The following is a 20,536-nucleotide window of genomic DNA, read 5'->3' as shown; positions in this document are numbered from 1 at the left end:
ATAGTAAATGAAAACAGATGGACAAACTGATTTTGTGCAGGTTGATTTTCACAAGCCCCATGTGTAGACTCTGGGCTTCTCACGCCAGCTCCCTCTCCAGAGGAAGCTAAAAGGATCTCTCTAATTGAGTGGCACAGACCCGGGATGTAGGGGAGCCCAACAGACGTTAACGCAGTAGTCAAGCCATATGCCTTTGCCCTCCTTCCCCGAGACGCCGGGCATTTGTGGGTGGCAGTCGGCCCCCTTTTCTGGGAGAATAGAGCAGTGTGACTAGAAGAGCAGATAGTCACACATCTCTAATGCTGACAGAATGACATGAGCCAGACTTATTGCCAAGAAAGTCCTCAGACACAATGAGTCTGGTGTGTGCTTGTGTTCGTGCCCTGGAGCTGATGACACGCTTGAGTCCCTCTCCTTGGGGCAGGGTGGGCATCACGTCAGGAGGGTGGGGTCACCCTCCTGAGCAGAGCAGTGTACCATCCACGTTCATCCCTGCTCCGTGACTGTCCCCACCCACCACTGCCCCAACAGTTCCAGGTCCAGCTTGCAAAATGAAAGCATCTGATCACTGAGGTGTGCGAGGGGTAGATGAGGCACTCTGTCCTGAATTCTGGAGAAGGCAGTTCTTATCCCACGTGAGTGAATTGTTCATGGTGGGGTCGCAAACATCCTAATATTGGGGCTAAGGCATTCCCAGCACATCCATAGACTTAGGCCTGCCAAGCAGAGGCTGTGTCCCACACCCTAGAGACACACCCCATCTTGGGAGAAGGTGACCCCAGGAAGTTTTAGTCTTCTGATAGAACCTGGGGGCCCTGTGTGGACTGGGCAGCTCCAGCCTGACCCTCACTCCCATGCTCCGACCCCCAATTGTCAGGTCCATAGCCCCACCCTGATAAGGCTAGGGCTGCCCGATCCTGCCCTGCTCCCCCTTCTCCAAGGTCATATCATGACCCCGATTGCCCAGCAGCTCCCCAGATACTCCATGGGGCTGAGAGAAATGGGATGCTCAGACCCCCAAAGCCAGCTCAGCACAGGGACAGAATGGTTATCTGGGTAGGACACAACTCCCCACTGGTGACCAGGGCCACCCATCAAGGGCGATACCTCCCAGGGGGTCCTTGCTCAGAGGGAAGCGGTCTAAGGAGCACAGAGGTCCCGTCCCAAGACAGTCTGATGGTCAGGGTTGGAGAGTGGCCACTGGCTTCCCTCTGCCCCCACAGCTGTCCGGCCACACAAGAATGCCTGTGTGGACCGTAAACATGCCTGTGCAGGGGAGGGGCACGAGGCCTCACTGTTGGGGGCCTCTCTTCCTCCAGATCTTGAACTCAGTCATGGGACAAAGTCTCCATCCCAACCCCAAGAGTTCCTCATTCCGAGAGGAATGGTCAGTCAGCTCACAGTGTCTGGCATCTGGCCCCAGGGGCCTCCAGCCACTCCCCACAGGTTGCCCAGCGGCCCCCTCCTCTCCACAGGTTGCCCCCATGGGAAGTGGGGGGTCTGGAGGAGCAGAGCCTCAGCTGAGCATCACAGGAGCAGCGGTCCTCTTCAACCCTGGACAACACCTGCAATGGTTGACATCCCGTGAGCCTCCCCAAGCAACCCCTTGGCTCCTAGCCATGCGAGCATCACCTTGTCCCCAGGACCTTCTCCCTGGCTCAGACTCTGGGCAAGACAACATCTCCCCACAAGTGCAGCCTTGCAGGTCCCATCAGACCTATCACTCGGGGCCGGGGGCTCCACCGGCCTTCCATCTACCCAACACCCCTCCTCACAGGGTTGTTCCTTGGTTCACAGGGTCACAAGTCACATGCGTTTCAGTGCGTGCGTGTGCACGTGCGTGTGCACATCCTAAAGTCCCACCTCAGCGCTTCACTGATTTTGTGCTGAGGGCTCGTGGGGAGACTGGAGGGCTGGCCAGAGGGGGAGGCATCAGTGGCTGCGAGCCTTGGGAGAAGGGGGGCGGCCCTACTTTGGCCTCATCAGCCCTGCCCTGGCTGTGGCCCAGCGTGACCCCTGCAGAGCAGGAAGGGCGTGGGGGTGAGGGTGTGGAGGCCAGAGAGTGGCAGGTAGGAAGGAAGGCAGAGTCGAGTGAGAGGTTGACCAGATGGCCCCGGAGGCCTGGGGTGTGGAGAATGTCTGTGGTTTCAAGTGATCACATAATAAACCATTTTTATACTTAAAGTCACCCAAGCATGGGACTCCATCCTGACAGCGGAACACTGGGTGTGTTAAGACACTTTAAAACCCACACACACTGTGTACATCTATGGGTTTGAGAAGGGGCTCTGCTCAGACCCTCTGTTTAGCCTGTACCTTTCTGCTCAGCTTTCTGGGCCTGCCCAGGGCTCGAGGCAGAATGAAGCCTTCAGGGCCCTGGTCAGATGAGCCATCTTACGTGGAGGTGCAGAGTGGCACCCCTGGGAGGGGGGCCTAGATGCAGGCTCACTGCTTCACCTGTTCCCTGCCAGGTCATATTTGTATTGTAAAGGTCGTGGGAGGCCAGTGCCTAACCAGAGAGAATGTTGCTCAGACGGTGGCGTTTCAGGTTCTGTCATGTAGAGCAGAGTCTCCCAGAAGGTGTTTTCCAGCCTCTGTCACGTGAACTCTATGGGACTTTGGACCTCATCCAGTTCAGTCCTCTGTTTTGCAGATAAGGAGCCTGAGGGCCAGAGGGACCAAGGCTGACTGCCTGTCGGTGGCAAAGCTGGGGCACCCAGGTCCCCTAACTCCCTGCTTACACGGGAGTTGGCCTCTCTCTGGGGCCAGCCTGCTCACCCGCCGGACACCTGCACACCCCCACTGCCAGCCGCAGGTGCACCCAAGGGACCAGTCACAAGAGTCTCGGCCCCTGGCCTCCTCAGGACAGGGTGGGGAGGCAGGGCCAGGAACGCAGAGGTCATTTCCCAGCACGTGGCTGAACCCAGCCCCCCCCCCCCCCCGGGCAGGACCAGGCTCAGTGCGGGAAGCAGGACAGGTCAGAGCGACCGAGACCGCGTGCCAAGCCAATCGCCTCTGAGAACCCTGCCTCCCTCTTAACTCTCTGGGTGTTTCTCCTCTTGGTCACTTCTCGATTGGTGTTATTTTTGCTTCATCTTATCTGTTTCCTTCCAGGTCCAGCTTTAGGGCGCGGCTGCCAGGCCTTAGGAGCCTTTGCAATGGTTTTGTATTTCTGTAGACACCAGATATAAACATATTTATATATCTGTGTCCCTCCCCTGCTCCCCCCAGTTCACAAGCCCGATGCACACTCTACACGCAGGCCACTCTGACCTCTGACCCCGTGTTCCATGTGGCAGGAGGCCCCACCCCGGGCCAGGTCCGAGGTCATGGCTGCTGGCTGTCTGTGGCGGAAGTCCTTGGTTGTTCCCCCTCCCCTCCTCCTGGCTCTAACCATTCTGTCCGTCTATCTCGTCTCGTCCTCAGTTTCCAAGCAATGTCATGAAGGGCTTCCTTTCCATGCCTAAAAGGAAACAATATGTTTTTGGAAAGAGGTGGGGTTGGAGTCGGGGTTCCGGGACGGCTTGGGGCCCTCAGTCTTCGGGGCAATCAAGGGATTGGCTGTGATCACAGAGGTTTGGGAGCCTCAGTCATGCTGGAGACTCTCCCATTGGAGGCAGACGGGCCCCGCGGCCCGGGACCAGCTGGCCACGTTTTGTTTGGCGGAGACGCCGGGGTCAGCAGTGGAGCCGAACCGTATTGTTTCCCTTTGAGGCCAGTCCTGGTCCTCGTCCCCATCCACAGCTCATGCTTTTTGATTTGCATCTTTTTTTGCATGGACATGCCAAGTAGTGATAAGCAGGGTTTTCTGTTCTTCTGGGCGTCTCTGGTCAGACTCTTCTCTTTCAGATCCCGTGTAAGGTCGCTAGGTTCAGGTGTGTCATTGCTGTGTCCCTTGAGTCCTAAAACGAAGGGCGTGACCGAGGTGTGCAGGGAGACCTAGCCCTGTGAGGAGGCGGCGCCGTGGCCGCAGGGCGGCAGGTAAGGACACCCTGGTCTCTGTGCCTAGGTCGGTGCAAGATGGCAGCCAGTGCGGCCGGGAGAAGCTGGAGCTCGTCCTGTCCAACCTGCAGGCCGACGTCCTTGAACTGCTGCTGGAGTTTGTCTACACGGGCTCCCTGGTCATCGACTCGGCCAACGCCAAGACCCTGCTAGAGGCAGCCAGCAAGTTCCAGTTCCACACCTTCTGCAAAGTCTGCGTGTCCTTTCTCGGTGAGCCGCAGGGAACAGTGCTGATGTGCAAACAGGTCAAAAACAGCAAGGATTGAGAGGGAAGGGCTGCGCGTGCCCAGCCAGACCGCCTCAGGGTGTAGCTGGATTCCACAGCAGTTTTAAGGTGATGATTTGGGTAACTGTGCACAAAGGCCTCTGCTCACCGGTGGACAGAGACGTTCTCTGCATTGCTCCTCTGAGGGCTGGAAAGGCCACACCGGGACCCCGGGCAGCCTTGTGAGGACAAATGGACCGAGAAGCCTGTGTGAATGGTCTGTTCAAGGGGAGCCTGTGTCCTGGCCTCGCAGCCCTGTTCTCTAAACACTAAACAAAGTTGCTTCTATTAGACCCAACCCAGAGAACACACTCACTTTACAGTTTGGAGCTGCCCAGTTTGGTGAGAGCAGGGAGAGGGAGGGGCAGAGACAGGAGTCCCCAGAACCGGCCTGAGTGTGGAGTGAGAGACGTGGGGATGGGAGCAGGCCAGGTGGGGATGGCCAGGGGCCTGAGACGTGACCTTGGGGGAATGAGCCATCTAGAAGAGTCAGGAACCACAGCTCCTGAGTTGGGCCCACAAAAGTGATGGGCCTCCTGGGACCCAGACATGTCTAGACTAGAATAACCATTAGTCGGATCTCAGGAGCTCTGGCCAGACTGACCCCAGGTCTGGAAGCCAGGTTGGGTGAGGCCGAGACCCATGGGAGGTGGTGGGTGGGCTTATAAAGGGAGTTCCTGCTGCCATGACTCTAAAGTAGAAGGCTGTGACCCCAGACGTGCCTGTCACAATTATGGCAGACACCATGAGCCTCAGTGTGACCCCCCAAGCCCAGGCCTCTTTCACTCACAGGCACTGAAAAAGGTCCGAGCCTGGCACTGACACTCCGTACCTCAGTCTCGGCCCTTCTGCTGGGACCTGCAGGAGCAGAGGGAGGCCCCGGGGAAGTGAGCATGAGACGGGGCAGAGGAAAAGCCAGAAAATGGATCTGAAGACCCAGGAACACAGGAAACGGGCTTGTGGGGACGCTGAATGCCGGAGGCAGGTCACAAAGACATGAGCTCAGAGAGGGATCCAGAGTGACAGGCGCTGGGAGCGGTGGTGACCCCTTCCAGGGCCCTGCAGTCAGTGGTCCCGTCCTGTGCTCTTGCCCCCAGAGAAGCAGCTGACGGCCAGCAACTGCCTGGGGGTGCTGGCCATGGCCGAGGCCATGCAGTGCAGCGAGCTCTACCACATGGCCAAGGCCTTTGCGCTGCAGATCTTCCCCGAGGTGGCGACCCAGGAGGAGATCCTAAACATCTCCAAGGATGACTTCATCGCCTACATCGCCAACGACAGCCTCAACACCAAGGCCGAGGAGCTAGTGTACGAGACCGTCATCAAGTGGATCAAGAAGGACCCCGTGTCCCGTGCGCAGGTAGGGCCCGCCCCACCCCCACCCGGCTTGCCCCTTCTCCCTCACAGTACAGGGATTGTGTCTGGAGCAAGGGGCTGGGAAATTAGAGGAGGCGGGGCTGCCTGCTCTGACCAGCGGTGGGAGCCTCTGAGAGCCAGCAGGCCCGGGTAGGGAGGCTGGACCAGCTCCCGTGGGTGCAGAGAAGTGAAGGGAGATGAGAGATGAGAAATCAGGCACTAGAGGGCTCTCTAGGGCTGGCATCACACCTGAAGGAGACCCAAGCCAACCGAGAGGCCGCAGGGCCAGGTGGGCAGCACCAGGGCCCTGCAGGGAGAGAAGTGTGTGCCTGAGCCAGGGTGCCCTGGGCTCCCGTGAGCTCGGACCCAGCAGGAGGAGCCCCACCTGTGCTCTGGCTGTTGAGAGGGTGGAAAGCCCCCGGACCAAGTGGAAACCACTGCTCGCCTGATGGGAGGGAGGGCGAGTCCCTCAGGGGAGACAGCTGAAGAAATCAGAGCCGGAGCCCAGGGCGGAAGGAAAAGAGGGCAGGGTCCCCAGGAGGGCCCTTGAGTTACAGGAAATCAAGCACAGCCCGGCAGGATCTCCGGCCGACAGCCTTGCTTAGAATGGAATTACCTTGGTTCTAACGTGTGAGAAGCCCCTGGCAGTTAGTGCAGACACACAGGTAGCTCCCAGGAGAGCTCAGAGTCCCCCCCAGAGAGCAGCAAATGGGAGGACGGAGTCAGGGAGGCGGGAGCCCAGAATGAGCTGAGGCAGCTGAGTGACACGTGACAGGGGCTACTTTGTTGCGTGTGGAACAAGAAGAGGCATGAGGGAGGGAGGGATACAGGATGGATACAGCCCTAGTGGATACAGGGTGCAGACGTGGCTCTCCACCTCTGCCGCAGCCACTGGGCCCAGGAGAAGGCGGTCCTCTGACTGATCAGGCGGGGACAGGGCAAGATTCATTTTCAGAGGAAGGAAGTCAGTTTGGGTGGCTGTAATAATGACCACCACCGTCCACCACAATGCCCGAATCTGTCTCCAGCCCAGACCCCTGCCTTTGATTGTCTACTGGACACCTCCAGCCCGTGTCCCCCAAGCCCCTCTAATTCATAAACCCCCAGACCTGCACATCGTGTTGTGTTCCTTATTTCACTTCTGCCCATGACCCATGGCAGACGTTGAGAGTCCTCCCACACCTTCCACCTCCACTTGGCCACACGCCACTGCCACTTGTGCCTCCTCTTACGAGAGCCAGCTTCTCTCTCTCCCCATTCAAGGCCCCTGATCTCACCAGGATGACTGCAGTCGTCTCCTGAGAGGTTTCCCTGCCTTCAGTCTCCTCCTTCCAAATTCATTCCCACCCTGCAGCCTCGTGGTCTTCCTAGGAGCATGTTTGGTCCTGTAATTTCTCTGTTTAAAACCCTTCATGAGGGAATTCCCTGGCAGTCCAGCAGTTAAGACTCGGCGCTTTCACTGCAGAGGGCACGGGTTCGATCCCCGGTCCAGGAACTAAGATCCCATATGCCACGTGGCACGGCCCCCAAAAAACTTTTAAATAAAACTTTAAAAAATAAAAATAAATAAAGTAAAACCCCTCATGAGTGCTCCCATCCACTCTGCAAGAAACACTACACAGCCCTTGGCAAACAAGGCAGGAGGTCAGCAGAGGCCAGTGCCTAGCTGACCTCTCCAGTCTCATTTCTCCCTGTCTGCTGCCCAACGCCCAGCAGAAGCCTTCTGCATCCAACTCCATAGAATCCCCCAAATGCAACACTCTCTTTCACACTCTGACGCCTCTGCGTGTGCTTTGAATCCCTCCTCCTCCCCTCCCCCTCCCCCCATCCCCCCACCCCCGCTCCGCCTTAGGCCTGGAAAAGTTGGCAATCCTTCCACACCAGGCTCAGATGGCACCCACTCTGGGGAGCCTTCTCTCCTGCACTCCCACAACCCCTAACTAGACTCTTGCTGTGGGAAGAGTCCTTTTATGTGATGCATCCCCTCCCCACCCTTAAACTGTGTACACGTGGAGGTCAGGGACCAGGTCTTATTGGTCTTTGCACCCCCAACAGCACACTCAATGCGCGGCAAAGAGTGGTCACCAATTAGTTGTTGGATGAAACTAAAATAGAGTGATGAGCAAAGAGTTTGCCAGACAAGAGGGATATTCACATCGGTCCATGAAAAGCCTTTAATGCAGGTGAGGCGGTTGCCGGTGATGGGGAGGCACAGGTTCTGATGGTTATGACTCGCAAGCTCGATGATCACCATCAGCTCTCCTGGGCCCTCCCACCCCCTCCTGAGTTCCGGCCCCACCTCGTCAAGGATCAGGATCCTCATTTCAGTCCCCGGCAGCCTGGTGTGAAGCAGAGGCCCACGACCTGGGTGGAGGCAGGGAGAAGGTGCTCCAGAGACCGATGGGTGGCCCACCCCAGGGTCAGCCACAGCACGCCAGACCTCCCCCTTCCATCCCTCCTCGCCTCCTGTTGCCGGGAGCGCCCGTCAGCTCTGCCTGGGCTGGGGTGAGCAGTGTCGACACTCCCAAGCCAAATGCGCACTCGAATGACCCCCTTTGCCCAGTCCCACACCTCCCCCTGCTTCCTTCTCAATGCGCCTCACAAGAGGTGGCGCCACCTTATGACCTAAGGAGACCCCATGCCCCCTTGACCCCGCAGTACTCGGCGGAGCTCCTGGCTGTGGTCCGCCTCCCCTTCATCCACCCCAGCTACCTGCTCAACGTGGTGGACAACGAGGAGCTGATCAAGTCGTCAGAAGCGTGTCGGGACCTGGTCAACGAGGCCAAACGCTACCACATGCTGCCACACGCCCGCCAGGAGATGCAGACGCCCCGAACGCGGCCCCGCCTCTCAGCAGGTACGGCGGGATATGCCCCGAGCCCCCAGAGGCAGGTGCCACGCCGTCAGCCCAACTCTGGGTGGTCCCCCAAGGAGGCGCCAGGCACAGATGCTGACACGGTGTCAGGTTATCCCAAGGGTGCCCATCCGTGTCCCTGCAGGTGTGGCCGAGGTCATCGTTTTGGTTGGGGGCCGTCAGATGGTGGGGATGACCCAGCGCTCGCTGGTGGCCGTCACCTGCTGGAACCCGCAGAACAACAAGTGGTACCCCCTGGCCTCACTGCCTTTCTATGACCGCGAGTTCTTCAGCGTAGTCAGTGCCGGGGACAACATCTACCTTTCAGGTGAGGCCCCTCGGGGCTGGGCTGGGGACCGGGCACAGACTTCCCCATGGGGCCTCTCCCCACACCAGGGTTAAGGAAGGCCAAGGCCACAAGTGTCTACTTTGCAGGGGAAGCCCTCTCCTCCTGCCCCCGGGGCTGCGCCTGCCCAGCCTGGGGCCCTTCCTCACTCCCTGCCCACTCTCTGGACCTCCCATACTGCCCACAGGTGGGATGGAATCAGGGGTGACGCTGGCCGATGTCTGGTGCTACATGTCCCTGCTCGATAACTGGAACCTCGTCTCCAGGATGACGGTCCCCCGCTGTCGGCACAATAGCCTTGTCTATGATGGGAAGATTTACACCCTTGGGGGACTTGGTGTGGCAGGCAACGTGGACCACGTGGAGAGGTAAGGAGACCACAGTCACGACAGGGGCATCCTCTGACATCCGCCGAGAGCTAAAAGCACATCACTCCTCCTCCCCAAACCCCACCCAGTTAAGACCCACTGGAGACTGGACTTTTATTTATTTGTTTGTTTGTTTGTTTATTTTTGGCTGCGTTGGGTCTTTGTTGCTGCGCGGGCTTTCTCTAGTTGAGGCGAGCGTGGGCTACTCTTTGTTGCGGTGCGCGGGCTTCTCATTGCGGTGGCTTCTTTTGTTGTGGAGCACAAGCTCTAGGCATGCGGGCTTCAGTAGTTGTGGCTCATGGTCTCAGTAGTTGTGGCTCGCGGGCTCTAGAGCGCAGGCTCAGTAGTTGTGGTGCACAGGCTTAGTTGCTCTGCAGCATGTGGGATCTTCTCAGGCCAGGGATCGAACCCCTGGTTCCCTGCATTGGCAGGCGGAGTCTTAACCACTGCGCCACCAGGGAAGTCCTGATGGTGGAGTAGAAGCAAGAAGGGTAACAACTGCCCAGCCACCGAGACGGGACACTCTTGTCCCATTCAGGGGGCCTGACAAGCTGGAGGCATGAGAGCCAATGGTGCAAAAACACAGGATGGGCTTGGATGCCCTGACCAGGCAGTTAGGGAACTTACTGGGACCGGAAGCAGCAGCCCAGTGACTGGCTGGGACTAAGCTGGAACCAATGGTCCAAATGTGCACCATGCCAGCGGCTGTGCCTTCATGTTCCTGCCAAGTGGAGGTGACACACGAGGGAGCTCCCTTTCTCCCTGCCTCCCACACATCCAAGGAAATCTGCATGTAACCCAGAGAAGGGTCACTGCACACAGGCCTGGCCAACCCTCTAGAATTCTCTAGAAGAGAATGTAAGTCGTGTGTATAAAGCCTGCCCTCTGCTGGAAGCTCCAGGCTGGCTTCCTCACCTCGGCCCTTGAAAGCTGCCCGCACCTAGTGGAGGCATCAGGTGTAGGCAGGAGGGGAAGAGGCTGGAGGCGGGCGCTTCTCTGGGTGGAAACAGTCTTTTCCTTTGAGACTGTGGGGAAATGGATCATGCAGAGAACGGACACCTTGGAGAGAAACTGCAGAAAGAGCTCAGACAGCTTTGTGAGTCAGCAGCAGGATGGGGGAAACTGCAGGGCAGTCCTGCTTTTGGAGAATCTAGTGCCGCAGAGAGTGACAAGTTAGGCTGAACTGGCCCCAAATTCCAACCCAGGGGGTCACGGCTAAGGTCACCGGAGCCCTTTTCCCACATTCTTCCCGCACCCTGGCCCCCCCACCCCGGCCCCCGTCATCAGCTGCCATGAAAAGCACATCTTCCCGTGTGACGGCTTCTCGCCTGTAGAGCCACACAAACCCCTCAGTTTGTATTTTTCCCTCGCTGGCTAATTGGACGCTTGATAAATGTTACGGCAAAGATGGTTTCAGAGTGCGACAGGCTCTGGATTTTCACTGTGGGCTTTTAACTCCCCCAAGTGGAGCTCAGAGAGGGCTCAGTAACAACGTTTAATTGTCGTATTGATTTGAAGATAATGGGGAATCCCCGTGTGATTATGAAGATATTAATACTGCTGTTGAACCTGGTTCAGCCCTGATGCCGATGCCTTCGGTGGGACCCACTGCACACCCATCACTCTCCAAGCTTTCCAGAAGCACCAGGTTCCACTCGTTTGTGATCCACTATAAACACACGAAAACGAGACATTTTCTATGTAGGAGTAAACTGAGCTAGACCTGTCATCCTGTCTTGCTCTTGTCCGCTATTTTTAATCTCCTAAGATGCTGATTACTCATTTTGCAAACTTGTTGATAAATACAGGGATTTGTTCAAGGATCAAATGCACAAAGAAGGGGAACAAACTCCACTCCTGTTGGGCCCAGGAGCAGTTCGCCAATGCCCAGGATCAGCCTGTACCAGCCTGCCCCAGCAGCTGGCTAGGCCTTTGTTCCACTGCAAAACATCAGCTGGGGCACGGAGTGAGCAAGACCACCCTGGGAACCCCAGGAGATGGAGGAGCAGTCAAGGACACAGTGCCCTGAGGCCTTCTCTAGTCCACTGGGATCTGTCAGCCGTCCTTGTATGGACAGGACACAGACCTGAAGACTCTTGGGTGGAGGCTACATGGAAGAGGTGCCCACTGCTTCCCAAGGAGCATAGCTAGACCCCCTTTGGTCAAGTCAATTTCTGTGCCACACAGTGGCAATGATGAGAATTCAGGGTGACAGGAAGGTCGGGGGAATGGGGACAGACACGAGGACACTTTGTTCCCCAGGAAGCACTAATGGTACAAATTGCTCTTATATTGATAATGAATGAGATGTATGGTGCATTATAATTACCTTACTGTATTGCAGGACTAGAGCAAGGTTATATAATTATAGTTTAAAACAACAGTATAATAGACAAACCTGTATTATATCATTATATAAATAACTGGGTCTAATACTTTATAGCAATATATTGCAGTAGCTGTGGTTACTGGATAAATGATAGCAGAGCGCAGCACTCCGCGGGGTCATTTGCATGTCATTAGCGTATCCTTCTCAAGCAGGAAGCTGACAGATTGAGCTGACGGGAGGGCTTGTGGCTTGGCAATCAGCCACCTGGAATAACAAGAAATTCACGTTTGGCAGAATGTGCCATTATACCGAAAACCTGAAGACTAACAGCCACATAATCTTCCACTGTCTCCCAGCTCCTTCTGCAGCTCTTTGGATCTCTGCCACATCAGCTTAAAAAACAGATATCTGAACTTCTGATACTGTCCAAAAAGGCACTTATTCCATTGCCTATTAGCCACGTATCATTCGTTTGGGGCTTAGTTGAATCAGCCCCTGCTCCCCTTTCAGGTACTTGAGCTTCTTCTCAAATCCTGAGTCTGTGCAAGCACAGAGCTGGACGTCTCACAGCCAGGGGCACCAGCTAGGAGAGACCATCTCCCTGGGTCACCGAGCTGTGACCATGCAATGACTCATGCCCCAAGGAGGCTCATGAGGAAAAGTGGGCCCCGTGTGCTTCCCGGGAAAGGTGCGCTGGGAGAATCCCAAGTGTGGTGATGCAGCAAGCCCACGGTGGAGGCCCCGCCTTGGGTCCAGAACCCACAAAAGAGCAGTGAACAGTGTGGTGAGACGTAGATGGAAGATCCAGAGTGAATGCTTGTGAGGGTGGCTCTCAGGGAACAACTGAGAAACACAGCTGCCCCACTAAGAAAGACCTCAAAGATCCCGGTTCAGTGGCCCATTTGCTTAGTGCCAAGTCTACCCTTGCCATCAGCTGTGTCTGTTCTCACGTTTTCCCTGCCCTGCCTGGAACTCATGTTCCATCACTTCATCTTCTGACTTTGCCACTTTGTCCTGCACCACAGATCCTAGAGATCTGGTCAAGCCTGTTCAATCCTACCCGTTGCCATCTCCACGCCTGCCCTCTGCAGGCTGATTGCTGGTGGAGAAAATCCCACAGTCTTGTAGATTGGCCCCACTGTATATGAAGTCCTCCAACCTCTACTGGATCCTCATGGCGCAGGGCATTTTTTGTGTTTCCCTTGTCAGCCGTTTCTCCCACTCTCAAGAGCGTGCGTCTCCCATCTTCACCTCTCTCCTCAAGGCTCTTACCCCACAGACTCCTCCAGTACTTGACTCCTGCTTCACAGAGAAAATGGAGCCATCAATCAAGAACTCTCTCTTTTTCCTGCCACCACTCCTGCATATGTCCTTATGCTCATGCCATCCTTGCCTTCCTCTCTCATGCCTAAATGGCCACCACTTCCCTGTCTACTCTGGATCCAATTTGCATCCAGCTACCAGGAGCCTCCCATCATCAGCTCTCCCCTCTCTTTCATATATAGTTCATCCTTCCTTATCCACCTGGGCTCCTTGCTATCAGCATGTAAACACAATTAAAACTCCCCCTGGCAAATTAAAATAAAACCCATGCTGTGCTGGAGCTGGTTCATACTGGTTCATTAGAGCCCACTGTTAAATCTTCAGGAACTCTTCAAGTCAGTTGTTAGCTACAGAGATTATTAAAAATTAAGTCATATAAACTTAGAATTAAATTATTTAAAAACAAAGGTAATCCATACTCAAAACTCATCACTGTCTAATTTTTTTTACTACATTTTACTACTGCCTATGTTCTGGAGGTTGTATGTGTCCACTGCATCTGTATGTGGGGGAGATTCTGTATCCAGGGGCACTACTGGGCATCTCTTCCCAACCCCACATTCAGTGATGCCCCATTGATAGCTTGAAATCAGCCATGATGAGAGGATTTACATTACAGAAATCAGCAAATGCTACACACCAGAACTTTCTTCCCTGGAGAGCTGGTTGTTAAACATTTATCAGCAAAACCCCTCTTAGCTCCATAGTCCTTTCTAAGTCCCACCTTTTCTGTCCATTTCCCCAGCGAAGTTTCATCCAAGAGACGTCTCTACCAGCCAGCTCCACTGCCTGGCTTCCCGCTCCCTCCTCCATACACAAATAGCCCTGCACCTCCCGTTCCACATATGGTGCCCTTGACATGACCACCAGTGACCTGTTGGGGACTTCCTGACCTCCTGTCACATCCATCACCACTCCTCTTGACTCCTCTCAGCTCCCCTCATACAGGCCGGCATCTCCCCAGTGTCCTCAGCCCGTCCTCACCCCACACGCTCTCTGTGAACTACCTCGTCTTCAGTTTCCATCTATGTGCCCATGATCCCAAAGCTGAATATTGAATCCAGACCTAAATACCAACTGCCCCTGCACATCCCCAATTTGTTACCCACAGATACTTTAAACTTCCCATGAATAAAACCAAAATCATCCTCCTCCCCAAAACTCTCCCAACCTCGATTCCCTGTCCCATGAGTAGTGTCCCCTCTGTCCAGTTTCCCAAGCCAGAGACCCTGAGGCGTCCTCAGCGACTCCCTGAAATGAGACAGCAATTCATGCTAAACCTCATCAGTTTACCTCTCCTTCTGTTCCCACCTCCTTCCTCGGTCCAGGCCACTATTTCCCCAGTTTCCAGCCCATGGGCTGGGTATGTAGGAGATGCCTAGTGCCGGGCTGCTGAATGAAAGAGTAGGACTGAGCTGGACAGACAGGGCTGAAGAGGCCCGGAAGCTGGGGAGCTGAGAGAGGTTTCCACAGACAGACAAGAGCCCCCCTGAGGTTCAAGAGGGAGGCTGAGAGGGCCGGTTTGGGCTAGATCCTGGGTGGCCTTGAGTGATTCATCCCAAGTGCCCTCCACTGTGTGATCTCGGGCTACACCGAGGGCAGGAAGTGGGTGGGGGGCCTCCCTGTGTCTGCTGTCTTGTTGAGGCCCCTGCCCTGCATGAGGCCCATCTCTGATTCTGGCTCTTCTCCTCTCTAACAGGTATGACACCATCACCAACCAATGGGAGGCGGTGGCCCCTCTGCCCAAGGCAGTGCACTCGGCAGCAGCCACAGTGTGTGGAGGCAAGATCTACGTGTTTGGGGGCGTGAACGAGGCGGGCCGAGCTGCCGGCGTCCTCCAGTCTTACGTTCCACAGACCAACACATGGAGCTTCATCGAGTCCCCGATGATTGGTGAGAACCAGCTGTCTCCTCGGCCCAGGATCAGGACAGTGGCCCCACCTCATCGCTTTAGTCGGTGTCAATATTCCCAAACCCAGAGAGCGGGCTGAGCCCAAGCATTCTGCACACCCAAGTCCACGGGGGGGGGGGTGGGGTGGGAGGGGAGGGGAGGCCCCAGCTCAGGTGCAGCTGGAGCTCCCACTACCTGGACAAAGGACAAGCTGGTCCATGCCAGGTGTCTCCTGGCCCCAGCCTTGTTCTCGGGCCAACCAGTGATGTTGGAGGTCTTTGCAGCTCCCGTCCCCTGCAGGGCCTGCTGGGATGGAGGAGGGGAGGGGGCCCGGCAGAGGGCCCTGACCTGCCTGCCTGCTCTGCTCTCCTTGCAGACAACAAGTATGCTCCCGCCGTCACCCTCAATGGCTTCGTTTTCATCCTGGGTGGGGCTTATGCCAGAGCCACCACTATCTATGACCCTGACAAAGGGAACATTAAAGCGGGTCCCAACATGAATCACTCTCGCCAGTTCTGCAGGTGAGGAGGCTGGCCCGGGGAGGAGGAGGGCGGGGGAAGGGACAGCGGACGGGTTGGTTCATGATGACTGGCCGCCATCCGATGCCCAAGGCGGTGCCTGGGCCCAGAGCAGCACCAGCCTCCGCCAGCCGCGGGTGTGGGTGTTCATGCAGAGTGTGAAGCGCCCCAAAAGCATTGACCCTGTGGCTCCAGCTGACCCCGCCTCCAAGCTGCACAGGAAGGGCTTCCTACAGACACCGGCCCAGGTCCTTAAGGCCACACCTTCTCTCAGTGAGAGGTGAGGATGGTGCTATGAGGTCAACGTCCCCCCAGGACCGCCTGCCCGGTCACAGACGAGAGGCAGCAACAGGCCAGAGCTGTGTGATACCCTACATGGGACAGGTGGCTTTTGGGGGAGTGCCCTGATGGCACGCATGATCCTGACGGCTCTTTGGAGCTGGACCCAGTGAGGCACAAGGCACAGCTGCCCTGGAGTCCTGCAGCTGACTGGGCAGAAACACACCCAGACCAGCCCCCCAGGAAGAGAGAGGTAGAGGTCGGAGTGTGGCCTGGTTCCCGGGGCGCTCTGGCCCAGAAAAATTAACCACCCTGGGCAGTGAGACACACACCCTGCTCTTCTAGCCCCACCCTTTCCTGGACTAAGAGGAACTAGGGAAAACATGGGACCCACAGAGACCCCATTTGCAGCATTTCCATAACAGAGCCTTCCTGAAGACATCTTGTACCTGTGCAGAGGTGACCACTGAATCCTCGGTGTGGCAAGAGCATGAAGCATTTATTGAGTGGCTGCTGTTTGTGTGGCACAGCTAGGAAAGCTACAGTCTACCACTGACATCTTACGTGACCTTGGGCAAATAACTTCCCCTCTCTGGGGAAGTTCTACCTATGAAACACGCCCTTGGACTAGATGAGTGCTAAGTTCCTATTAGTATGAAGATGCTACAGTTCTCGAGCCCTACTTTCATGTCACATATCCCACATGGTGGCTGTGTGCAGGGCAACTCTGAGAATACTGTCCAGTGATCAAGACAGCCGGAGTGTGGGCACGGAGAGACGATGCCTGAGGGGAGATTTAAGCTGGGTCTTGCAAGAGAAGCAGGGAAAGGATATGCCACAAGGGGAGAAGTGTGAGGGGCCCAGATGGCATGGAGCTGCGAGAGAGACAGCTGGGGGCTTCAGTGTCTGGGAGGACGTCTAGATACACATGTTCTGTCGAGGCTCAGATTTTCAGAAATGGTGGAGACTTTGGAAGGGTTTCTGTTCAATTTCAGGGGACAGCCAAGAAGAAATGGCCATTAGCGGAAATGAGAGAGAACTCGGGGCTGGAAGCATAGGTTTGGCATCCGTGTAAAGGGGTAGCTGGGATGCAGTGAGATAGTAAGCACAGAGGAGCAGAGAGCCGCCCGAGACAGCTTGACCAAGCCCGTGAGTGTGGCACAGGGAAGGTGCCGGGCCACCGTCGTGACGCTGCAGAGAGCACACCGGGCCCTTGCAGCCACGGGCGGGCGGCAGTATCAGGTCACACGTGTGAAGGAGTCACAGCAGGAAGTTCTGACTGAGCACCTGGGCAAGGGTGAAACTCCCAGTGGAGTGGCTGATGCTCAGTTACAACTTAGCTCCGTATTACCCTGTCTGCTATCATTCCGGCGCGTCATGTTCCCAGCTGGATTTGAGTGGTAGGAAGGCTCTGTCCCAGCAACACCAAAAAGATGCTCCATAGAGACCCAGTGAACTGAGCCGAGCACCTGTACACAGAGGCTGCTCATCTCCCAGCCGACTTGAGTCAGATGGGCAGGTCCTGGGACACCCAGTATGCATCAGTGTCGCCCACAGCTTGGAGGGTAGTATAGCATGACGTCCTGATTGGTCCTGGAGGAAAGGTGTTTTTTCTTATCCCCGCTGAGGTCAGAGGGCAAAGAAGAGCAGCAAGGCCCCACATGACTTTTGCAAAAGGGGAGAGGCAGCCTGCGACAGGACAGGGTGCCGGGAATCTATCTCCAGGTCCCAGGTGGAAATCCAGTGGCTAAGTCTCTCCTCGCTTTCTCCGACAGTGCTGTGGTACTCGATGGGAAGATTTATGCAACTGGAGGCATCGTGAGCAGTGAGGGGCCTGCCCTGGGCAACATGGAAGCCTACGAGCCTGCAACCAACACGTGGGCCCTCCTCCCCCACATGCCCTGCCCCGTGTTCAGACACGGCTGCGTCGTGATAAAGAAATATATTCAAAGCGGCTGACGTCAGCGGAAAGCCCACGCCGAGACTGTGGACAGACACGTCTGGTGAGGCCAAGGCTACTCACAAAGATCAACTTTCAGCAACACCAATAAGAGGCCGACCCACACAATCAAGGAACTCACTACGCTACACATTTTGAATACCGTCTACATTGAATGTAGGAGATCATCCTCGCCTTTGGGGAAAATGAGGGAGTAGCCTTGGAGCAGCAGGAACCGTGAGCGAGCGAGCGAGCGAGCTGGGCCTTGGGGCTCCTGCAGAGGCACTTGCTCTGAACGGAGGCGCTCACTCTGCCTGGTGCAATAGTTTCACATATTTTTCAACTGGGAGAGAGAAGTCGTTTTCTCCTTCCTGCAGGGCAAGCTTGATCCCCAGCCAACCATAGATCAGTTATCCTCTGACAACATTAGGCGTCAGGCTCTCTTGGAATAAGATCAAAGTGTCCTTATCACTTTGATTCCTACTTTTGTTTTTTAACCAATCTACGCTTTCAGTGGCCGAGGGAAAACAAGGGACAATACTATGCATGGGGCCCGAGGCCTAGGAGGCTGCTGGTCCCCACTGGGTCGAAGATAAGTCCAGGCTCTTTGCGGAGCCCGATGTGACTGGAGCGGCGGCAGCCGTGGGGACAGCTAGGGAGAACCGTCTGTTGCTTCACAGGGTTTTCTACCATGTTTTTGCTGGAGAAGGACAAGGTGATTGTGCTAGCTTTCTCTTATCCCATATGAATTATTTAGATTTCCAAGGCATTTTCTTGATAAACAAAAGGCTATTTTTAAGTACCGAGAGAAGGAGGCAGCCACGAGAGGGATAACGCGGGAATTCCCAAAGCTCTTTGTAGGTAGTGCCAGAGTGGGGCATTTGCTCTAATTTTTCTATGTTCAGAATAGAGGATCTCTCCTGGGTGGGGGTGCGTGCCCCCGTTTTATTTTTAGAAAAAGTAACTCCCAGACAGCCCCGTAAAAGCCGTGCCTCGTGGAAGCATTGTCACAGAGAGACAACTCTGTTCCTGAAGGAAACCAGTTCTGGCTCGTGATACCAGTTCAGCTCCCTCCATGAGGTAAAGCTGAGGACCCAGGCCAGGTTGGAAGGGAAGGAGGGAGAATACATGTCTACAAAGCACAGGAGACTATTTTTGATATTTATAGCTATATATTAAGGCGCCTGCCACAAAGAGCTCTCAGGATGGGGACAGCCTTCTCAGACGAGCCGTGACAGCCAAGGCCTGAGGGGTAAGAGCAGAATCACTCTTCTAGTAGCATCTTAACCCAAGCAAGGGGAGCCAGGAGGGAGGCCACCCCGTGGCTCACAGAGAAAGGCCTTCCCTCTAGTCCTCAGACCCTCAAACCTCACGTGGTGACCAGTTTCCATTCCAGGGCACGAAGGAGGCAGCCGCCACTGCTGTGCTGTTTAGCTGAAGTTGGTACCAAATACGCATTTACCATTTTTATACCTGGTAAGTCGACTTGCCGTCATTTCATCATAAAAGCCACTCATAAGGAGAAAAGGACAGGACACGCTCTCCATCTTTCAGTATTTGATGACACAAAGTCCCAATGTCGGGCATCAACTTCTAGCACTACAAGTGTGGCTCCCACTTGGACAAGATACCGAGCTTCGTTATGCAGTTTTTAATATTATTTATTCTTTTAAAAAGTAATAAGCACAAAACTACATACGTTGTATGTCATTTAAAGTATTTATGTCAAACAGGGTGCAAGTGTGAACCCAAGAACTGGAGCACAAGTGTCTAACTGCCTGGGGCAGGGCGATGTCAGCGTTGGTGGGCGTCTACCTCCAAAGGAGGTGCTAACGGTCAGCAAGACTCAACACGGACGACACTGAAATCCTGTTCTCTCCTCAGTTATCACACTGGAGCAAAACTGGCTATTTCTGTGAATGCTATAAAACAGGGTTCTCTGTAACGGTATGGTACATAGTATATGTTTATTGTTAAGTTCTTGTTATAATAAATATATTTATAGATCTAGACTCGGAAGCCAATGTAATGCCTCTGTGTGCCACTGTCCTTGCCACCGAGATGAGAAACCCCAGTGCAGGCCTGTGCCACCTCTCCCATCAGCTGTCTGGGCTCTGTTACAGACTTGAATGCACATCTTGGTGATCATAAAGCATAGGACTCCTCAGCGAGGGAATGAATGTACAGGGCTGAAAGGCAAGAATAAAGGGCAATTAAAGGTCAAAGCTGAAAGGGACTTGCAAACACTCTGGTATCGACTCTGAGGGTCTCCCTTCAGTTTAAGTGCTCTTATTACACTTGTGCAACTGAAAGCGTCAAAAACTTAGCTTCCCCCTGGTCTGCTTCCTGTGCCAGAGGCTGTCCTGGAGAACTGTAACAAATCCACATGGCAACTCCACGCCATCAGCCTGAGAAGAGACGCAACACCCTCCCTTCAGGAAGAACGAGTTGTGACTGCCATTCTAAAATCCAGTCGGGGGGCCTCCCTGCCTTCTTCAGTCCCGCCTGAGGCTGTTCTCTAACCTGTTGTATAGACCGGCTTTGCTCTCCTAAGGATACCCACGCAAAGCCCAGGGCAGAAGCGTAGAACACCAGACGGGATTGCTCCCTCTCTTGCATGGAAGGACGTTAGATTTAACGGATTAGTAGGAGAAGGTAGACTTACCAGCATTTTACCCAAGGGAAGAGCCCCACACCCTTAACCCCCAAATGTCACCAAGACCTAGTATCTCCTTGCAAGAAAAAAATCGGAAGAAGGTAGGTTGGGGTGGGTGGGACTGGGAGTTCTCAGAGAACTCAGCTGAGGCCTTATGATGAGTGGACCACACACTTGCCAAAAATATCTGCACTGGTACCTTCAAGACACCAGTCCTAGAGGAAAGGATGGAGAATGTCTAGAAGATTCCAATCACGAAGAGCTAAAATTATAAGCTAAATTATAAGCTAAAATCATAAAAACCAAGCAATTGGACTTCCTGGTGGCACACTGGTTAAGAATCCACCTGCCAATTCAGGGGACACGGGTTCGAGCCCTGATCCAGGAAGATCCCACATGCCGCGGGGCAGCTA

The 20,536-nt window shown here is 55.0% G+C and overlaps 1 protein-coding gene across 2 annotated transcripts in view; it reads left to right on the top strand.

The window, feature by feature from the left end:
• Positions 1 to 19,613, top strand: part of KLHL29 (kelch like family member 29) — a 311,757-nt gene extending 292,144 nt beyond the window's left edge. For both annotated transcript variants that reach the window (XM_081253965.1, XM_081253966.1), the window contains 8 exons: positions 4,010 to 4,212; positions 5,365 to 5,624; positions 8,279 to 8,477; positions 8,620 to 8,802; positions 9,008 to 9,188; positions 14,540 to 14,733; positions 15,108 to 15,252; positions 17,304 to 19,613. In XM_081253965.1, the coding sequence (XP_081110091.1) occupies positions 4,010 to 4,212; positions 5,365 to 5,624; positions 8,279 to 8,477; positions 8,620 to 8,802; positions 9,008 to 9,188; positions 14,540 to 14,733; positions 15,108 to 15,252; positions 17,304 to 17,487 (1,549 nt within the window). In that variant the 3' untranslated portion in view covers positions 17,488 to 19,613. The remainder of the gene's footprint in view (positions 1 to 4,009; positions 4,213 to 5,364; positions 5,625 to 8,278; positions 8,478 to 8,619; positions 8,803 to 9,007; positions 9,189 to 14,539; positions 14,734 to 15,107; positions 15,253 to 17,303) is intronic.
• The last annotated feature ends 923 nt before the right edge of the window (positions 19,614 to 20,536 follow it).

The sequence above is a fragment of the Mesoplodon bidens genome, assembly GCF_964165515.1.
Source record: "Mesoplodon bidens genome assembly, chromosome: 14".
Lineage (NCBI taxonomy): Eukaryota > Metazoa > Chordata > Mammalia > Artiodactyla > Ziphiidae > Mesoplodon > Mesoplodon bidens.
The sequence above is the reverse complement of the archived record's forward strand: the minus strand, read 5'-3'. Positions and strand labels throughout refer to the sequence as shown.